Here is a 21,108-nt window from a genome sequence, read left to right as displayed (position 1 = left end):
CTGTTGTCCATAATAATAAAGAGCGCAAAGGAAAGATGAATGTGTCATCAGCACACTGATACTTGCTGAAAACCGAAGGGCTGCGATCTGCGGTATCCAAGCCACCGTACGTGTTACTTTTCGTGTTGCCACTTTCACTTTTGACATTCTGGGCTCGCAGCAGACTCCGCGTGGTTCCGCGGATGCCAGTCACCGCGTACAGGCCCCGCCTCCAGGCGCAAGCCCCGCCCCTCGGCGTGCGCGCTCCCGGTGACGTGACTCGGGTGGCGGAGGAGTGGCGGGCCCGCTACCGGAAAGGAGCGGAGCTCCTGGGAAGCTATCCCGCCCCCGGGAAGTCGTGTCGGCGTTGCCGGCACCGCCTCGCCGCGGTGGCCGTGATGCGCTCCACCCGCGAGTCCCCACTCCTGGGAGCCCCGGCCGTCGAGTCGGACGTAGCCGAGCAGGTGAGGCGGCCTTTCTGGCGCGGATGAGGGGGAGGGTGGGCGGCCGAAGTGGGGACGGTTGGAGCGCGGCCCGACGGGGCGGCGAGGCCGCGGACCAGCCGCTCTGCCCCGGGGGCCTTCCCCGCGCCAGTGGCTCCGCACTGCTCGGCCGCCTCCGGGCGCCCGCCGTCAGCACCCGTGACCCTGGGCTGCAGGTGCTCCCCCGCCAGCCCCTGGCGGGAGAAAGCTGGCAAGCGTGCTGTTGCGCCCGCTCCAGTGACCGCGCTGATTTCCCCTCTGACACGTATTGGGCGCGGGTTGGCCCGCACTGGGGAGGGTACCTGGCTGGGGAGAAGGATGCTGCACTGAGGACCCTGCGGGTCTTACCTGCCACCTGGTCCTGACATTTACAAGTCAGCATCGTTTTTGCTTTGCTCTGCTTTTACCACGATTCATGCTTTAGATTTCTCTAAAATCTAAATCTAAGTAGCTTCATTGAGAAAATAGAGCTATTGGGCGATAAAGTGATGGTAAGACCTTTGTTTCTCAAACTTGAGTAATGCGTGAACACCTTTAAAAGGGACAGTTCGCTTATTCTCTGGAGTTTGTCTCAGAACCCGCAGGGTTCCTCAGACCCCAGTTAGAGTAACAACAGTGTGAAGCATCTTCAGAGAACATTTGTCACTAGTAGTAAAGAGATGCCTTACAATTTAGGAACTTCCATGATACACTAGGTTATTAAAGAACTCTAAATGAGAGACTCAAATCCCTAGTTTAATGTCATATTGAAGTCTTTAGTGGGTTCTGTTTTGTGTAATGAAAATAATTTCTAGGCTTGGAGAGGCTGAAGAGAATCATATTCTTTGTGTTATCTTACATTTAATGTTATCATGTCTTGGTATCAGGTCTGTTCATTCTGTTTGACACATTAGCAGAATTATTAAATGGAGCATTAATTTGTCTAAGTAGCTTGTTGATTTCATTGCCCACCTTAATATTGATTTATCACTTGTATTTGTTGCATTTTGAATCTATGGTTTACATTCTTCCAAGCCTCATAGGACTACATGATCTCAACCTTTGTGTATGTAGCCTGGAAAGAAGAAACAAAAGTTGATCTAGGTATTTATATTTTTTACATTTTTATTCAGCGTGTTTATTTAAAATAGACTACATACAAATACAAAGAAGATTGAGTGTGGGAAAACAGAAGTATTACGAGTCAAATCTTGGCAAAGAAAAATATTGACCTGAGCTTTGAGAAAAGTGTAATATTGTGAGCAGGACATATGAGTTAGTAGGAAGTGACTTAAGGCCCAAGGCAAGAATGAGAATAGCTTATGTGGGAGAGGAGCAACCCGCATCACTGGAGTAGAGAGATGTTATCTGGAGCAAGCAGAGAACAGGTTGAAATAAGATGAGGGAACTCTGCTCAATATTCTATACCACCCTAATTGGGAAAAGAATTTGAAAAAAGAATAGATAATGTATATGTATAAATTACTTTGTTTTACACCTGAAACTAACATAACATTGTCAATAGCTCTACTCCAATATAAAAAAGTTTTTTGTTTTTTTTTTTTTAAAGATGAGACTTTGATGATGAAAGGTCTCAGGGATGCGACACAGGGAAGTTGTTGACCCATAAGCTCTGGGAGAGTCTTGAGCTGGTCATACGGTGAAGGTAGTGTTTTACAAAGAAGTGTTTCCAAAAAAAGGTATTCCACGTAGAGATCTGTCTTGAGTGTCTGCTGTGGTCATTTTGGATGTGTGGACTATTTGAGGAAGAATTGGCAGGACTTGATGACCGACATAAACTTAGAACGTACAGATAGTTGGGGATCAAAGTTGAGAACCGGGTAACCCCAATTCATGGTGATACTCCTCTTAGACCTGGGGAATTTGGAAAGGGGTATTAGTTTGTGTCAAAGGTTTGTGAGCCCAAACTTAGACTAAACGAGTTTGCGATAATAGGGAAAGCCCCAGATGTGGAACTGAAACGAGAAGGAAGTCAGAGTTGCAGATCCAGGAAACTACAGAGGTGATGCAGGGAAAAGTGTGACCAGAAAAGAGATCGTTTAAAATGGGGACCAGAAGTTTGCAAGTGAATGGTGAGAGGTAAGGAAGAGGTTGGTTAGGACTTGCTATTGAAAAATAAGATTAAAAATGTAAAATAAATATGAAGGAAATGTAGATCATAAATGCAACTATGTACATTCTCCGCCACCCCACTTATTTAAAAAAAAAAATTAGAGTATAATGGCCCTACAACACTGTGTTAGTTCCAGATGCACAGCATAGAGAATCCTGTGTATGTATGTTCGATAACCCTGTACATTACAAAAAATGCATAAAAAACATAAATCTAGTTACCCTCTGTCACCATACAAATTTGTTACAATATCATTGGCTGAATTGCATATGTAAATTTCATCCCTGTGACTCATTTATTTCGTAACTGGAATTTTTACCTCTTAATCTTCCTCACTTATTTCTCTTCTCCTGCCACTCCCTACCCCTCTGGCCACCACCAGTTTGCTCTCTCTCTGTTTGTCTCTGTATTTTGTTATGTTTGTTCATTTGTGTTTTAGATTTCACATGTAAGTTGAATGCCCTCCATGTCCATCCATGTTGTCACAAATGACAAGATTTCATTCTTTTTTGTGACCAAGTAATATTTCACTGTATGTACATACACCATAGGTGTTTTATCCATCTGTTGGGCACTTTGACTGCTTCCATATCGTGGCTATTGCTGATAATCCAGCTATGAACATAGGTGTGCATATATCTCTTCAAATTAGTGTTTTTGTTCTCTACGGGAAAATACCCAGAAATGGGATTGCTGGATTGTGTGGTAGTTCCAGTATTTTTTGAGGAACCTCCATACTGTTTTCCTTAGTGGCTGCACCAACACATTCTGCCAACAGTGCTCACAGTTTCTCTTTTTCTACATTCTTGCCAACACTTGTTACCATACATTCTTCTTAACAAATCAAGTTGTTTTGATGTATTTTTCCCACAACTGAGTGCCACACCGCATCCTTCACTTCGGCCTCTCACTCTCACTGACACGGTCTTTCCTTACAGAATTCTGCCTGTTGATGATCTTCTGATTTTTCCAAGCCCTTTTGTAATCCTTTGCTACTCATATCATTCTTTTTTGCAGCCCTCTCGTGTCATCTTAGCCTCTTACTCAGAGGTCTAGCTCTTCCGGAGTCTCATTTGTCTGCAGTTTTGTTTGCCTGTGATTTCAGTATTTGCTGATAACTGTATCACTGCATCCTGCATTTTTCACCATGGGAGCCATTTCACTTTGCAGTTGACTGGTGTTGGTTTCACTGTTTCCTTCAGGACTGTCAGAGAGAGACTGACTGAGAAAGACTTTGACTCAGGACCTAGTGTACCTCATTCTGTTAAAAAATGTTCAACTGAGCGGGACCCCATCAGTTGAAATCATGCGAGTTAATGCATCTCTTTGGTGATAGGTCTCACACAGCTTAGGCCTTTGAAAAACATGGCAGTTTTATGTAATATTGCTGAGTTTGCCTTCCTAAACTGTGGTGCCAAGACTCTTAGCTGCAAATACAACTAGAGTTTACATTTGAAGATCACATTACCATATTGTTGCCTCCTGGCTAACACTAAATAAATATCGTCCTAAATAACCGTAATTATTTCAGCAACTTATAAGCTGTCCTATTTTCTCTCTCTCTTTAAACACAAATGTTGTGATTTACAAAGATATCTTTTTATCCTCATGGTTATCACATATTTGGGGAAAAAAAGTCCTAAGACAAACACCAGATTAAATAACATTTCCTGCATTTGCTGTGGTGCATCCTTACAGTGCATTTCTCCTTTGAAATGGCCTCTCTTTTCTCCTTCCCTCTGTGTGTGAGCGTGTTTAATAGTCACATCATAGTCCATTGCATACATGAACCGTGTTTAATGCAGCCCACCCCCAGAAGGCACTTTTGGCACTCAGTAACAGTGTTTTGCTATTCTAAATAATACTATGATGAACATCTTTATATGTGTTTTAGTGAATTTATCTTATTATTTCCTGAAGACAAATTGCTGTGATGGGTAGAGCAGAGGGTAAGCATGTTTAAGATTTTCACGTGTGTCACCTGTCCACCCCCCGAAGGTGAGTACATGTTTAGATTCTCTCCAGAGGCGCTCACAACCTTTCCCCCTCCCACTGGTTAGCACAGTATCATCAGACTTTAATCTTTGCCAACTGATAGTGATAAAACCTTGTTTTTATTTATATTTCTTGAAATACCAGTGAAGTTAGATTCTGTCAACCATTCAGATTTCTTACTCTGTTCATCTCCAATTGTCCTTGCTCATTTTTCTGTTCCAGTGTTTCTCTTTTTTGTTTATAGGAACTTTTTTACATGTAAGGGATATTTACTTTGTGTCATGTACATTGCATGTAATTTCCCCAAGCTTTGTGTGTTTCAGAAGGGCTTATTTTTAACTCTCAGAAGTCTTAAACTCATGAGTAGATGTCTTTTATTTATAGTTTGAGACATTGATATCACTTGAAGAAATGTCTTAACCTATTCTGGAATTAGATAAATACTACATTTTCATCTTACATTTTTGTGGGTTATTTGATATTTAAATCTTTGAGCCATTGGTATTCTAATAAAAGGTATGCTGTAGTAATCTCACCTTATTCAAATACTAAAAGTAGATATAAAATTACATAAAACATATTTATATTGGCATTTTTTTCCCTTTTTGTGTGAACTCTTAAATCACAAATACCATTTGTCCTAAGTTTAGGGTGCATTGTACAATATAGACACCATATCAAAACCCAAACTAATAATTACAGTGATTTTACCCTTTGGTCAGGTAGGCATTATTAATCCTTTTTATTTTATAACATCTCTGTGTGTATGTTTTGTTTCCTCTACTTCACTGTAAATTCTTCAAGGGCTGGGTCCATATCTGATTCATCTTTGTGTCTCGTGTTCCCAGCGGCCCACGAGATAAGCAATAGTTGTCGTCACTTGTGTGACAGGCACTGGTCGCTGGGGAAACAGATAAGAGGCTGTTTCTGCCGTTGAGGAGCTTACCGTGTAATGAGAAAGTGAAGCATAGGCGTAGCATTGTAGCTGACTGCTGTACAGAGCCAGTACTCTGAGGACACGAGGACTAGGGAGGTCCTCCCAGAGGGATCATGCTGAACCAGCAGCATGAGGAGCACCTGGGAGCACCGACAGACGGACCGGAGCCAGAGAGCCGTTCTACAGATGCAGAGGGATGGGAGTGCTCCAGTGACCTTTGGCTGTTTAAGACGGCTGGAGCACAGGGAACGGGTCTGGCTAGTCTGCCAGTCGGGATACGACTAGAAGAATAGACAGGGCCAGATCAAGCCTTCTAATGCAGAGGCTGCATGTGGCTCTGCAGCACTTGACATGGGCTCATGCAGCTGACAGACTGAACTGTTTCCCTCCCTTTTAAATACATTTTACTTCATTCATTAAAAAAGCATCTATACACATAAAGATTGTTACTGACAACAGTTATTACTTACCCAGTATATAATTCTTAAATTGAAATAGAGTTGACGTACATTGTTATGTAAGTTTCAGGTGTGCAACACAGTGATTCACAATTCTTAAAGATTATGCTCAATTTATAGTAATTATAAAATATTGGTTGTATTCCCTGTGCTGGACAATATATCCTTGTAGCTTGTCTGTTTTGTACATAGTAATTTGTACCTCTTAATTCCCTACCCTTCTCTTGCCTCTCCCTCCTTTTCCCTCCGCACTAGTAACTACTTAGTTTGTTTTCTGTATCTGGAGCCTGGAGAAATTGAATTTTTAATTTTAATTACTTCATCCACACAGGGCAGGGGCTGCTGTATGGAACAGCATAAGGCTAGATCAAGTGGGACCACCTTTAACATCTTAAAGACAGGACATTTTCCTGAGTGAGAGAGAACAGTTGGGAGGTTATCATAATTGCTGCTTATTTGGGGAAGATTACATGTAAGTTCGTAACCTTTTTGAATCCCAGAACTCTGCAGCTTGACTTCTTGCCAGGGTCTTTCCTAGGGGTTGCCCTGCTGGGAATGCAGCCACCAGCCAAGCAGACCTAAATCTGGCGCCTTGTGAGGCTTGCATTCTGGAGGAGGAGACACGTGGGCAAGAGAAATGCAAACACACACACACCCAGTTTGTTAGAAGGCTGTGTGGATAGGCGTATGGATTCACATGCCTGAATCTCAGCTCTCTTGTTTATAATCACTTTTATTAGCAATGTGACCTCAGGCACATTACTTAGCCTCTCTGCTTCATCTATAAAATATTATGCAAATAGTACCTACCTTGGTGATTGATAGGAGGAATAGATGAGTATTTGCAAAGCATTTGAACAGGGCCTGGCACTGTATAAGAAGTTAGTAAATACATAAACGCTGAGGAGAAAAAATAACTCAGGGATGGGAGCTGGATGGAGAGCTTGCAGTTATAGGTTGGGTGGCCAGGGCAGGCCTCCTTGAGAAGGTGCCATTGAGTAAAAGTCTGAAGGGAAAAAAATAAGCCTTATGGATTATTTATAAGCAGAAGGAGCAGCAGAGACCCTGAGACCAGACAGCACCTGGCGTGGGTGAAAGACAGTGAGGACGCCAGTGTGGCCGGGGTGGAGTGAGAAAGGGGGGAGGGTCCCATCGGACCCGGAGTCAGGGTACAGCATTTGGCCTTTATTTACATGGGAGGGGAGCCGTTGGAGGATTGCCAGCCCTGGACCTGGACCTGGGCAGGGACGTGGCTGTCAGTTTAGGATAAAGAATCTGCCTGAAGCTATTAGCAAGGGATCGGATAGCTGCTGGGTTGAGACAGCAGGTGGGAGACAGACTAGTTAGGCTGCTGTCCGGATAGGCCAGGTAAAAATAAGAGATAAGAAAGAGACCTCAGGCAAAAGTGACAAGAAAAGGGACAGACTTTAGAGAAACTGAGGTTAAAGAAATGGAAGGACTCGAAGACTTTGAGACGTTAGTCTGCCATCTTCTTGGTCAGCTGGCTTTCCTAATAAAGTTGTATTCCTTGCCTCCAAAAGAAAGAAAGAAATGGAAGGACTTTGTAAGAAATTGGCTCTGGAGGATGAAGGAAAGGGAGGGGTCAGACCCAGCTCCCTAGTTTCCTGCTTTGAGTGTTTAGGGGATTGAGATAGCAAGGAGGAGCATGGGAGGAGCAGGATGGGGCCACAGTGGAAGGGTTCAGTTTCAGAAGTGTTTCTCACAGGCCCACATGATGTTCAGATGGGGTTATCAGTAGGTGCTGGAAGATACGTATCTCTGACTTAGAGAAGAGGCTTGGGGTGGAGAAAGTTAGTTCTCTGCTATCAGATCATTGAAGCAATAAGTGAAGATGACAAGTAACAGAGATAGGGTTAGGGGAGATTGGAGCCAAGACAGAAAACCTAGGGGGAACAGAACAGATGGGATGTGCAGAGTCACCGAGACGTGGAGAGTCCTGAGAAGGAACTGATCAAGAGCTAAGAAGCAGACTAGGGGAGACAGCTGTCCTGAAAGCCTAGCAGTGAAGCAGGGCCACAAGACCAAGAAAGAGACCCACTGTCTCTTGTCGTTTGGATCCAGCGAGTCAGAGGGAAGCCCTTGCTTAGACCCGTGTTCCGTCTGTGATGTGAGTCTCGGGTGGAGGAGCGGCAGCCACTGTCAAGGTGACAGAACTCACTCGGAGTGAGTTGCCTTACCTGGAACTTTGTGCATGAAAGAGGGATCTACTGGATTAACCAGATGCATGGATAGTTCAGATTCCCATTCAGTCAGTCATTCTGCCCACCTCCTGCTCTCACCCCTCATCTCCCTTGACACGCAGCACCGTTAGGTAGTTTAGACTGTTTGGTGACCTGTTTTGGGGTCACTGACTCGCTTTTCAGTAGGAAGCATTAACTAGTGCCAGACTGTTATTATCTCTATCGATTTAGGCCTGTATCTCTGACAGCATGAAATTAACTTAGAAGTGTGTTGCTTGGAATAAACCCTGCTAAGAGTTCCAATGCTGGGATCATGAACCAGTTTATGTATGCTTGGATTTAAACACCCTTTTGAGAGCTTGAACAGAATTTGTATCCTACTGTTATGCAAAAACTATATGAATCTTAATTATGTTGAATTGGTCCATGGTGCTTTTCAGGTCTCCTGTTTCCTTCTACTTTTCTGTATATTCATTCTATTAATTTTTGGGAGTTTGATATTGAAATTCCAACTGAAAATCTTAATTTATCTACTTTTCATTTTATCTACAATTTATTTTTTAATAATTGTAATATATAGTGGAACTATATGTAACTTTGTTCTGTGTTTTCCAAGTCTCCTGTAAATGTGTTATCATACTTTCATAGTTTAAAAAACAAAATTTGATAAAAAAGCACTCCTTTGATAAGTAACGTCGACATTTACTTGGAGTGTGCTATCTTTGTGATTTTTCCCACTTCCTAGAATAGGAGGGCTCTAACGCCAGGAGGACTGCGGTGATGGTGTGAGGACTGATTCCCAGAGCCTTGCCTGACCTCTGACCCATCAGCATGGGGAGGTGAGTGGTGGTGCCAAATCACTGGCACTGTAAAACCCGAGATTTCAGTGCCCCAGAAACAGGTCTCCATGGGGAGGAAAATGTAAACTTCAAGTGAAACGTGTTCAATTGTGTTATGCTTCTGTTGAACACCTTTGTTCTTCCAGGGCCCTAGTGGGGTGCCTGTCACAGAAGGAAAGTGGTCATGCCAGGTGGATTTGACAGGGCTTAGTGTAAGTTATCATAAAGGGCTCGCATGCTGGGATCCGGGAGGAGCTGATAAGCCTCAGAGATGTGGGACAGGGTGGTAAACTCCATGGAGTGGCCGGGAACCCACATGGTCACCAGAAACTGCAAATAGAAAATCCCACTGGGTTAGCAGGCTGCCTCCCCTTCTGTGAGACATGTTAGTCCATGAAACACTCTTTAAAGGGAAGAGTGTCGATTAACCGTAAAGCAATAGGATTTATCCCAAAGGCAGCAAAAAAAAAAAATTTTAAAGCCTGTTCCTGATGTAAACTGAGAAGAAAGTTTATTTGGAGAAATGTCTCAGGAATATTTCTAAAAACACAGAGTACACAAAACGTATTTATTGACTGTTGCAGGGATGTTGTTAAAGATACTGTTTTATTTCCCATCTTCTCATGCAGTCACCAGGGAGAGATTGGCTTTGGAATTCAGTGTTAGAGAATCTGCTTCCGCCTGGACTGCTTATGTTTCCACTGTAATGGGCAGTTTTGGCCACCAGCATGCTCAACCACCTTTGCAAGGCTTTCCTTATTACATGCTTTTTTGTGCTCTAAATTCATCATTCTTAAGCCTGGCTTTATTATACATTTATTTATTTACTTTATTGAACTTAATTCTTATAAACTATCTCTAATTCTATTTTTGGAATGAGGCAGGGTAAAAATAAAAGCTACCTAATATTCCCCAGAAAGGGAGGGAACACAGAAAAGTCATAATCATCAGGGCTTAATCCTCATCCATCTGATTTTATAATTTTTGCTCTTTTACGTAACACAATAGCAATGTGCAAGAGGCTGGTCTTCAGAAGGCCTTCTGGGAACATAGGGGCAGCAGGAACCAGGGGCAGGTCCTGCTGAAGGTCTTGTATTTGGATCAGTGGAGGTGAGGGGAGGCCTCTGTGGAGCAAACTGCTTTAGCTAAACCTGTCTTTGGGTATTTCAGGATTGGCATCTCCTGTCTTTTTCCTGCTTCCTGGCATTTCAGCATCTCTCCAGTGGGGTGTCCCCGAATTCTGAACACCAACTTACGCCAAATTATCGTCATCAGCCTTCTGGCTGCTGCTGTCTCACTTTTATACTTTTCTGTTGTCATAATCCGAAATAAGTATGGACGGCTCTCCAAAGACAAGAAGTTTCAAAGGTAGGAGAAAAAAAAATGTGTTTTCTAGATGGTATGCCATACTTTCATCCTGTGACTTCAAAACTTTGGGGATTAGGTTGGAATTTAAGGAGCATGTGGCTGGAGGAAACGGATTTTGTACCCAATACAGCATGGCATGAAAAACTAAACTGTTTGAAACTGTTTAATTATTAACCACCAAATCCACATCATAAGAGGATTTGAGCATAAGCTTCTCCTGTGATATCATTTAAAACTGATTTTTCAGTTACTGTTGATAGTTAGAAAATAGAGTTTTGCTTTTCAGAGCTCGTTTGAACTTATTTAAAACAATAATGAGTGTGTATCTGGCTTAGGTTACTTTTACCATGATCCCTTTTTTGTTTTCTTTTGATTTTTTTTGATCGTTTGACAGTTGTAAAAATGTTCTGGTGGCAGGGCCACATAGCCTAGAAATCACTGACTTGGTATTTGTGTATCGCATTATGGATAGTCTCTGTCTCAGTAAGAGTATGTTTGTTTCTCTAAACAAGGTACTTGGCACGAGTTACTGACGTTGAAGCTACAGACACCAATAACCCCAACGTGAACTATGGCATCGTGGTGGACTGTGGGAGCAGCGGGTCTCGGATATTTGTCTATTGCTGGCCACGGCACAATGGCAATCCTCACGATCTGTTGGATATCAGGCAAATGAGAGATAAAAACCGAAAGCCTGTGGTCATGAAAATAAAACCCGGTATGTAAACAATAAATATCTGCTTGGTAACCAGGTTCTTTTTTTTGGGGATGGTCTTGATCCCTGCCTCCTGTACAATGTCATGAACCTCCATCCATAGTTCTTCAGGTCCTCTATCAGATTTAATCCCTTGAATCTATTTGTCACTTCCACTGTATAATCGTAAGGGATTTGATTTAGGTCATACCTGAATAGTCTAGTGGTTTTCCCTACTTTCTTAAGTCTGAATTTGGCAATAAGGAGTTCATGATTTGACCCACAGTCAGCTCCCAGTCTTGTTTTTGCTGACTGTACAGAGCTTCTCCATCTTTGGCTGCAAAGAATATAAACAATCTGATTTTGCTATTGACCATCTGGTAATGTCCATGTGTAGTGTCTTCTCTTGTGTTGTTGAAAGAGGGTGTTTCCTACGACCAGTGTGTTCTCTTGGCAAAACTCTGTTAGCTTTTGCCCTGCTTCATTTTGTTCTCCAAGGCCAAATTTGCCTGTTTCTCCAGGTAGCTCTCGGAGAAGGCAATGGCACCCCACTCCAGTACTCTTGCCTGGAGAATCCCATGGACGGAGGAGCCTGGTAGGCTGCAGTCCATGGGGTCGCTAAGAGTCGGACACGACTGAGCGACTTCACTTTCATTTTTCACTCTCACGCACTGGAGAAGGAAATGGCAGCCCACTCCAGTGTTCTTGCCTGAAGAATCCCAGGGACGGGGGAGCCTGGTAGGCTGCAGTCCATGGAGTCTCACAGAGTTGGACATGACTGAAGTGACTTAGTGGTAGCAGCCAGGTAGCTCTTGACTTCCTGCTTTCGCATTCCAGTCCTCTATAATGAAGAGGACATCTTTTTTTGGGTGTTAGTTCTAGAAGGTCTTGGAGGTCTTCAAAGAACTGTTCAACTTCAGCTTATTCAGCATTACTGGCCAGGGCATAGACTTGGATTACCATGATATTGAATAGTTTGCCTTGGAAACAAACAGAGATCATTCTGTTGTTTTTGAGATTGCATCCAAGTACTGCATTTTGGACTCTTTTGTTGACCATGATGGCTACTACATTTCTTCTAAGGGATTCCTGCCCAGAGTAGTAGATATAATGGTCATCTGAGTTAAATTCACACATTCCAGTCCATTTCAGTTCACTGATGCCTAAAATGCCTCTGTTCACTCTTGCCTTCTGTTTGACCACTTCCAATTTGCCTTGATTCATGGACCTGACGTTGCAGGTTCCTATGCAGTGCTCTGTTCAGCATCGGACTTTACTTCCATCACCAGTCACGTCCACAGCTGGGTGTTCTTTTTGCTTTGGCCCCGTCTCTTCATTCTTTCTGGAGTTATTTCTCCACTCTTCTCCAGTAGCATATTGGGCACCTACCAACCTGGGGAGTTTAGTTAATTTTTAAGTATCATACCTTTTTGCCTTTTCACCGTTCATGGTGTTCTCAAGGCAAGAATGCTGAAGTGGTTTGCCATTTCCTTCTCCAGTGGACCATGTTTTGTCAGAAATCTCCGCCATGACCTGTCTGTCTTATGTGGCCGTACATGGCATGGCTCATAGTTTCTTTGAGCTACACAAGGCTGTGGTCCATGTGATCAGATTGGTTAGTTTTCTGTGATTGTGATTTTAATTCTGTCTGCCCTCTGATAGAGAAGAGGCTTATGGAAGCTTCCTGATGGGAGAGACTGACTGAGGGGGAAACTGGATCTTGTTCTAGTGGGCTGAGCTGTGTTCAGTAAATCTTTAATCCAATTTTCTGTTGATGGGAAGGACTGTGTTCCCTCCCTGTTGCTTGACCTGAGACCAAACTATGGAGGTAATGAAGATTATGGCAACCTCCTTCAAAAGGTTCCATGCACTCTCTGCTGCATTCAGTGCCTCCGACCCTGAAACAGGCCACTGCCGACCCACACCTCCACCGGAGACTCCTGGGTGCTCATGGGCATGTCGGGGTCAGTTTTCTGTGGGGTCATTGCTCCTTTCTCCTGGGTCCTTGTGCATACAAGGTTTTATTCGTGCCTTCCAAGAGTCTGTTTCCCCAGTCCTGTGTGTTCTGGTGGCTCTGTGGTGGGGTTAATGGTGACCTCCTCCAAGAGGGCTTATGCCATACTAGGTCTGCCATACCCATAGCCCCTGCAGCCGGCCACTGCTGACCCGTCCCTCCACAGGAGACACTCAGACACGGTTCTGGCTCGGCCTCTGTGGGCTGGGCATGCGTTTTGTGCCCTTGCCAGGCCTCAGCAGCTCAGGCGACAGGTGCTTGGCGAGCATGGTCCCAGGAGGGCCATGCGTCTTCATCACCTCCCCAGTCCCGGCCGCTCGGCTGCCCCGAGTGTGCCGCATGAGTGCTGTCTCAGGTGTGCCGTATGTCTCCTCTGGACAGCTGATCTCAGGCTACGACCCTCCTGGCGAATGTCAACCATCCGGGATCTCAGGAAGACCTGGTTAGCAGCTAGGAGCCTGCTCACAGTTTGGTGGAAGATGCCATCCCTGGGGCTGAGATTGTCGCAGCCCCTTGCCTTCCAGCTCTGGCTGTTACAAGCCTGCCTCTCTGCCTCTGGGCTGGGAGGGGCTGGTAGGCAGCCTGCTAGCTCTCCTTTGGTATTCCCTCTCTTTTGTTCTGTGAGCAGGCCAGGTGCCTATTAGGTTGTTATGTTAGAGCCTTTCGCAGGAAAGTCCTTTCTGCAGTTGAGGTTAGGTGTGTATTCTGTGGGGTTTTTTCCTCCCGGTTATGTTGCTTTCTGAGATTCCAGAACTCCCCGCAGACCCAGCTGTGAGAGAGTTCCCTACTGCATGGAAACTTCTCCTCCTTCACGATGCCCTCCCCAGGACAGGTCTCCATCCATAACTCTTTTGTCTCTCTTTCTCTTTTATATTTGTCCTGCCTTCTTTCATAGAGAAAGGGCTGCATTTCTGGGTGCCTGGTGTCCTCCAACAGTGTTCAGAAGTTGTTTTGTGGAAGTTGCTCAGCATTCAAATAATCTTTTCATAAATTTGTGGGGGGGAAATGGTCTCCCCGTCCTATTCCTCTGCCTTACAAATAGCTGAGAAAAGAAGAGAAGCTAAAGGCAGAGGAGAAAAGATACACCCATTTGAATGCAGAGTTCCAAAGAATAGCAAGGATAAAGCCTTCCTCAGAGATCAATGTAAAGAAATAGAGGAAAACAACAGAATGGGAAAGACTAGAGATCTCTTCAAGAAAATCAGAGATACCAAGGGAACATTTCATGCAAAGATGAGCAAAATAAAGGACAGAAATGGTATGGACCTAACAGAAGCAGAAAATATTAAGAAGAGGTGGCAAGGATACACAGAAGAACTATACAAAAAAGATCTTCATGACCCAGATAACTACGATTGTGTGATCACTCACCTAGAGCCAGACATCCTGGAATGTGAAGTCAAGTGGGCCTTAGGAAGTATCACTACGAACAAAGCTAGTGGAGGTGATGGAATTCCAGTTGAGCTGTTTCAAATCCTGAAAGATGATGCTGTGAAAGTGCTGCACTCAATATGCCAGCAAATTTGGAAAACTCAGCAGTGGCCACAGGACTGGAAAAGGTCAATTTTCATTGCAATCCCCAAGAAAGGCAATCCCAAAGAATGCTCAAACTACCGCACAGTTGAACTCATCTTACACGCTAGCAAAGTAATGCTCAAAATTCTCCAAGTCAGCCTTCAAGAGTACGTGAACCGTGAACTTCCACATGTTCAGGGTGGATTTAGAAAAGGCAGAGGAACCAGAGATCAAATTGCCAACATCTGCTGGATCATCGAAAAAGCAAGAGTGTTCCAGAAAAACATCTATATGTGCTTTATTGACTATGCCAAAGCCTTTGACTGTGTGGATCATAAGAAACTATGGAAAATTCTGAAAGAGATGGGAATACCAGACCACCTGACCTGCCTCCTGAGAAATCTGTATGCAGGTCAAGAAACAACAGTTAGAACTGGACATGGGACAATAGACTGGTTTTAAATCGTGAAAGGAGTCTGTCAAGACTGTGTATTGTCACCCTGCTTGTTTAACTTATATGCAGAGTACATCATGAGAAACGGGCTGGATGAAGCACAATCTGGAATCAAGATTGCTGGGAGAAATATTAATAACCTCAGATATGCAGATGACACCACCCTTATGCCAGAAAGCGAAGAAGAACTAAAAAGCCTCTTGATGAAATTGAAAGAGGAGACTGAAAAAGTTAGCTTAAAACTCAACATTCAGAAAATTAACATCATGACCTCTGGTCCCATCACTTCATGGTAAATAGATGGGGAAACAATGGAAACAGTAACAGGCTTTATTTTGGGGGGGGCTCCAAAATCACTGCAGATGTTGACTACAGCCATGAAATTAAGAGACTCTTGCTCCTTGGAAGAAAAGCTATGACCAACCTAGACAGCATATTAAAAAGCAGAGATTACTTTGCCAACAAAAGTCTGTGTAATCAAAGCTGTGGTTTTTTTCCAGTAGTCATGTATGGATGTGAGAATGGACCATAAAGAAAGCTGAGTGCCAAAGAATTGATGCTTTTGAACTGTGGTGTTGGAAAAGACTCTTGAGAGTCCCTTGGACTGCAAGGAGATCAAGCCAGTCAATCTTAAAGGATATCAGTCCTGAATATTCATTGGAAGGACTGATACTGAAGATGAAACTCCAATAATTTGGACACCTGATAGGAAGAACTCACTCATTGGAAAAGACCCTGATGCTGGGAAAGATTGAAGGCAGGAGAAGGGGATGACAGAGGATGAGATGGTTGGATGGCATCGCTGACTTGATGGACATGAGTTTGAGCAAGCTCCAGGAGTTGGTGATGGACACGGAAGCCTGGTGTGCTACCGTTCATGAGGTCACAAAAAGTCAGACACGACTGAGCGACTGTACTGAACAGCTTCTGGACAGTTTCGGGCTTGGTGTCCATTGAAATGATCTTGTATGTGGAGTCCAAAAAAATCTGGCTTTCAGCTTGCTTGCTGCTCATTGCTCTGACAGATCACTTAATTTGAGTCCACAGTTTCCTAATTTGTGAAATAAATTTTGGATTTCTAAAATCCCCCTCAGCTTTAATGTTATAGGCTAAATGACAGCTGGAACACTTACGTACTCATTCAGCAAATATTTGCTGAGCACCTCCTATTTACCAGGGACTGTGTCAGGGGCTGAGACTAACTTTGAACAAAACAGTTTCTGCTCTCGAGATACTTCCAGTTGAAATGTGACAGACAAGGAAATAGGGCGTTTCAGTGAGGTGGAATGAGTATACACTGAGAGGGGAGGGTGAGCATGGAATATAATGAGAGGAGAGCTCACATCAGGGAAGGTTCTGGTAGGGAGGACTTCCAGGGAGGATGTAACTCAGTGGGTGAGCTGGAGTCCGCCAGTGAGGAAGGAGAAGGGAGGGGTAGTCAAAGAGCAGGTTCTTCCTGGGGGAGGTGCAGGGGCCCTCAGACTGGAATACGAAGCATTACAGAAATGTCATGCAGTGTAGTTGGAGCCAAACGGAAGGAATGTGGCAGGCGATGACATGGGTGAGTGCACAGGGTGTATTATGCTGTTCTAGAGCTGAGCTTTATTCAGAGGGCATTGAGCCACCGGAGGATCTCAAAGCAGGAGACACCTTCTGCATAGAGAGTGGTTAGGGATGGCCAGGACTGGAGATTAGGCTGTGCTGCAGCAGGCTGGCTAAGGCTCGTGGTACCCAGAAGAGATGGTGAGAAGTGAAATAATGTGAGCAGAACTAAGGATAGGTGATGACCCAGAACATCTGTTGGGGATGAGGGCCCTCAGCTGGGGCCGCTAAGGTGAGTAGCAGGCGGCAAGAGCAGGATTGTAGTGGAAGTTGAGTTTGGATTTGCATATGTTGCTGTGAGGTCAAGGACATGGCTGTGTCCCATGGGAAGTTACGGGTATGATCAGTAACTTTCAGTATGATCAGTATAAAGTCAGTGTGATCAGAGGTCAGGGAAGAGATCTGGATGGCTGCGATTAAGATTTGGAGATCTGTTAGAAATGAAAGTGGTCATCACTGTTGTTTTCATGAACATTAAAAGCATAATAAAGGAATGGTATGAACAATTAAAAAAAAAAAGATTCAGAGATCTGAGACAGAGATGGTGATGGCAGCTGTGAGAGAGAGTGAACTTGCCTGAGGCCAGTGTGGGTATATTTCTTAGGGTCAGAAATGAGCTCACATGCAGTTGATCCCAAGTAATGGACACATAGCAATTGCTCAGTTAAGTCTGTATTTGATGACTGAGAAGAGAGCATGGGACTGAACTTGTAGTATCCCCGTCATTTAAGCCAACCCAATATATGTTGGATATTAATTTAAAGGACTTCTCCTTTTTCTGTAGGCATTTCAGAGTTTGCGACTTCTCCAGAGAAAGTCAGTGATTACATTTCTCCACTCTTGAACTTTGCTGCAGAGCATGTTCCACGGGCAAAACACAAAGAGACCCCTCTCTACATTCTCTGCACGGCTGGAATGAGAATCCTCCCCGAAAGGTGATCCTCCCATGAGGGTGGGGCCTGCCAGGCCAGTGGTGGTGTTGGCTGTGGTGGGTTTTCTCCCTTCTCACCCCTTCTCTCCCTCCTCCTTGTCTTCCTTTTCCATCATCATCGTCATCAAAAGGAAGACATTAAAAATTCTCTGTTCAAATTAGGAGCAGTGCCAGACCTATAGTCAGAACTCACAAAACACCTTTTAATGTATTTATATGTGACTATGAAGAGTAAACTGTAAGGTTGTCATTAAAAAAAACCTGACTTTTTATTTTCTTAGTTTAAGGATTGTTTGCAGTTATAATTCTACATCTAGGAATCACACAATTTACACAACTTCTGAAAATTCCTTCTTAAACAGTCTTTTCAGTCCAGTTGTTTTGGTTTTAAATTTTACTTTTTTCACACAGGATATACCAGAGCCATAGGGTTTGGGTTTTAGTTTTTTCTTTTAAAACAGAAAAATTTAGGATTTAATATATCGAATGTAAATTTTTGGATTGTGTTACAGCCAGCAGAAAGCCATTCTGGAAGACCTTCTGACTGACATCCCCGTGCACTTTGACTTCCTGTTTTCTGACTCTCACGCAGAAGTAATTTCAGGGAAACAAGAAGGTTAGTATATTAGTCTTCAGCTTGAAATTTGGGAAGCTATTCCTGTAAGTCCTCCCAGTCTTCCGCTTTGTACACTTTATTAAATTATCCTTGACATATTAAAATTTGGGAAACTATAGCCTTCAAATATAATTTCTAAATGGTAATATTAGTTTTTTACATGACTAGTCTTTATAATCCAAACGTTAAGCCATTAAAAAATAACTTAAGTTTGTCTTCACATTTAGGAAACATTTTGGATTCATTTTGCTAGAAAAGGTTTGTGTTCCTTGCCTAAGTTATACAGCTTTCTGAAATTGTGATAATTATCGAGCTGTTGGAACCTTCTACTGATTTACTTGCTAGAAAAGGGAAATTATTCTTCACTTTGATACACTGAGAAAATCTTCTGTTTTCAAAGAAATAATTCTACTTGAAAATGAAATGGCAAGTCAGTGTAATTATATGGGGGAATAGCTTGTTAGAGATGGGGACCAAAAAGCATTTATTTCAAAATCATCTATCATTTCGCCAAAAATTAGGTGAAATTCACATACTGCCATTGAACTGTTTATAGACAAGTGAGGTAAACAGCTACTTATGTAAGGCAGTTTTATATGCCGTACAGAAGTAAGGAAATACTACCATGGGAATTGAAAGGAAGGAGACTTTTTTTTTTCCTAGCTAAAAGCATCATGGAGAAAGTGACATTTGAACTGAGCATCAAGGGATAATTATAAACACAGCGTGCCAAAGCCCGGTAAGGCTAGGGCTCTGAGAGAGGGATAGGAAGCTCATTCTAGGCAGAAAAAATGATTTAAGTCAATGCAGGTCAGAAAAGCTGCACCCTGGACAGAGGAATAAAAATACTTTAATCTGATGGGATGGTGGCCCTTTTGAAAGGTCATGGTAATGTTATAGATTAGACAGGTCTTGGTGATATCAGCATCATGGTGGCGTACGTGGTTCCTTTTCTCTCTCCCCTTTGATTTGCAACTAATCGGACATCCATAGCCGGAAAAAAGTGCCTGTGCATAGCACACCAGGACACTCCAGAGATCAGTTCATCTGTGCCCAAGAAAGTGGGTGGATTGGACCCCAGAGGGGTCTGCAGAGGCAGCAGCAGCAGGAGTGGCCCTGGGCCAGCACGACCTTTCTGGCAGAGGTGGAGGGTGAAGGTGATGAGTTGGGATGTGGTGAATTAACCTGACTGAGAGTAGTACAGCTGGAGAGACCACAGCTACTGTGAGCAGAGAAAGAAAGGAGAAGAAGACAGAAAGAACTGAAGGGACCAGTTTCTTGCTGTCTGCTGTGGGATTCTTGCAAGAAGACAGCCCACGGACCTCTGGGGGTGTCCTTCCCCACTCAAGAACCCTGTTCTCTTTAACACACCCAAAGCCCCATGTGTGAAGCATACATCTCCCCAGCTGTGTCACCATCCATTTTTTTTCCCTCTCCACTGGCTGTTTTTTATGTTCATGCTCCCAGCCTTAGTGATGAGGCAACTAAGGTAAGAGAAACCAAAAGCTGTGCTGTAGCGCCACCTTGTAGAAAACAAAGGCTTCAAATTACCAATGTGTTGAATTGTTAGAATGAACGTAAACAAAGCTTTACTTATATAAGAAAGTCATTCACTACTTCAAATGCTGTGACGGAGATACTTTGCATCAAACACTGTGAAAATCAAGTAATGTGATATCACAAGAAGAAAAAAAAACAGTTTTCCAGCAACTAAATTTAGAGACATGGACTATTGCAGTCTGGCTGATGAAAGAATTCAAAATAGCTGCTAGGAAGAAATTCATCGAGCTACAAGAAAACTCAGAAAGACCGTACAATGGTCTCAGGAATAAAATTAACAAAATAATTTACCAAAGAGGTTAAAATTCTGAGAAAGAACCAAACAAATTCTGGAGCTGAAGCACTCAGTCAGTGAGATGAATGCATTAGAAAGCATTGGAAGTCAGGCACATCAGATGGAACAGAGAGTAAATGAACTCATGGGTAAGAATATAGAAATGTTTCAGGTGGAAGAGGAGAAAACTAAGATTTTTTTAAAAGTGAAGAACCCCTTAACTATCAGACTTCATTAGGAAAGCCACCATAAGACTCATGGATATCCTAGAAGGAGAAGAGAGAGAGAAGGGAGCAGAGAGCATTCAGAGAAATAAGAGCTGAGAATTTCCGAAACCTGAGGAAGAAGCTGGATATACAGTCCACAGAGCTAATGGAAACACTGTTATTTCAACACAAAAGACCTTCAAGACACATATTAAAACTGTCAAAAGTGTGATGAAAAAAGTTTTAAAGGCAGCCAGGGAAAAAAGACAGTAATCTACAAAGAAACCTACTTTAGACTGTCACCAGATTTTTCTAGGAAAACTCTACAGAGGCCAAGGAGTGGAATGACATACTCAAAGTATTGAAAGATAAGCCTGCCAGACAAAAATGCTCTATCCAGTAAAATTCTCCTTCAGATATGAAGAGAAGGAAAGGCTTTTCCAGATACATTCAGGAGCACCTCAGGGCTTCCCTGGTGGTTCAGTGGTAAAGAATGGACCTGCCAGTGCAGGAGACAACGGGTTCCATCCCTTGTCCGGGAAGATCCCACATGTCAGATCCCACACGTCTGTGTACCACAACTGCTGAGCCTGTGCTCTGGAGCCTGGAAGCCGCAACTACCAAAGCCCGCACGCCCTGGAGCCTGTGCCTCCTGCAGGAGAGGCCACCACAGTGAGAAGCCCATGAACCTCAGCTAGAGAGCGTTCCCGGCTCACTGCAACTAGAGAGAAGCAACTAGAGAGAAGCAGTGAGGGTCCAGCACAGCCTAAATAAATACATGAATAAAATTACGTTTTTGAAAAAGAACCCCTTAGAAGGATTACACAGTATGACCAAGTAGGATTTATCCCTGGGATACAAGTATGATGG

The 21,108-nt window shown here is 43.4% G+C and overlaps 1 protein-coding gene across 8 annotated transcripts in view; it reads left to right on the top strand.

The window, feature by feature from the left end:
* Positions 1-259: 259 nt before the first annotated feature.
* Positions 260-21,108, top strand: part of ENTPD4 (ectonucleoside triphosphate diphosphohydrolase 4) — a 35,791-nt gene continuing 14,942 nt past the window's right edge. For 2 of the 8 annotated variants that reach the window (XM_065946455.1, XM_065946448.1), the window contains exons 1-6: positions 260-443; positions 8,911-9,004; positions 10,175-10,372; positions 10,885-11,090; positions 17,436-17,586; positions 18,095-18,198. In XM_065946455.1, the coding sequence (XP_065802527.1) occupies positions 8,997-9,004; positions 10,175-10,372; positions 10,885-11,090; positions 17,436-17,586; positions 18,095-18,198 (667 nt within the window). In that variant the 5' untranslated portion in view covers positions 260-443; positions 8,911-8,996. Of the gene's footprint in view, positions 444-1,475; positions 1,545-2,225; positions 2,541-8,910; positions 9,005-10,174; positions 10,373-10,884; positions 11,091-17,435; positions 17,587-18,094; positions 18,199-21,108 lie in introns of those variants that run through there. The other 6 variants (XM_065946451.1, XM_065946449.1, XM_065946453.1 and 3 more) reach the window with 6 other exon arrangements.

The sequence above is a fragment of the Muntiacus reevesi genome, chromosome 10 (genome assembly GCF_963930625.1).
Source record: "Muntiacus reevesi chromosome 10, mMunRee1.1, whole genome shotgun sequence".
In the NCBI taxonomy this organism is placed as follows: Eukaryota; Metazoa; Chordata; class Mammalia; order Artiodactyla; family Cervidae; genus Muntiacus; species Muntiacus reevesi.
This window is presented reverse-complemented; position numbering and strand designations above follow the sequence as displayed.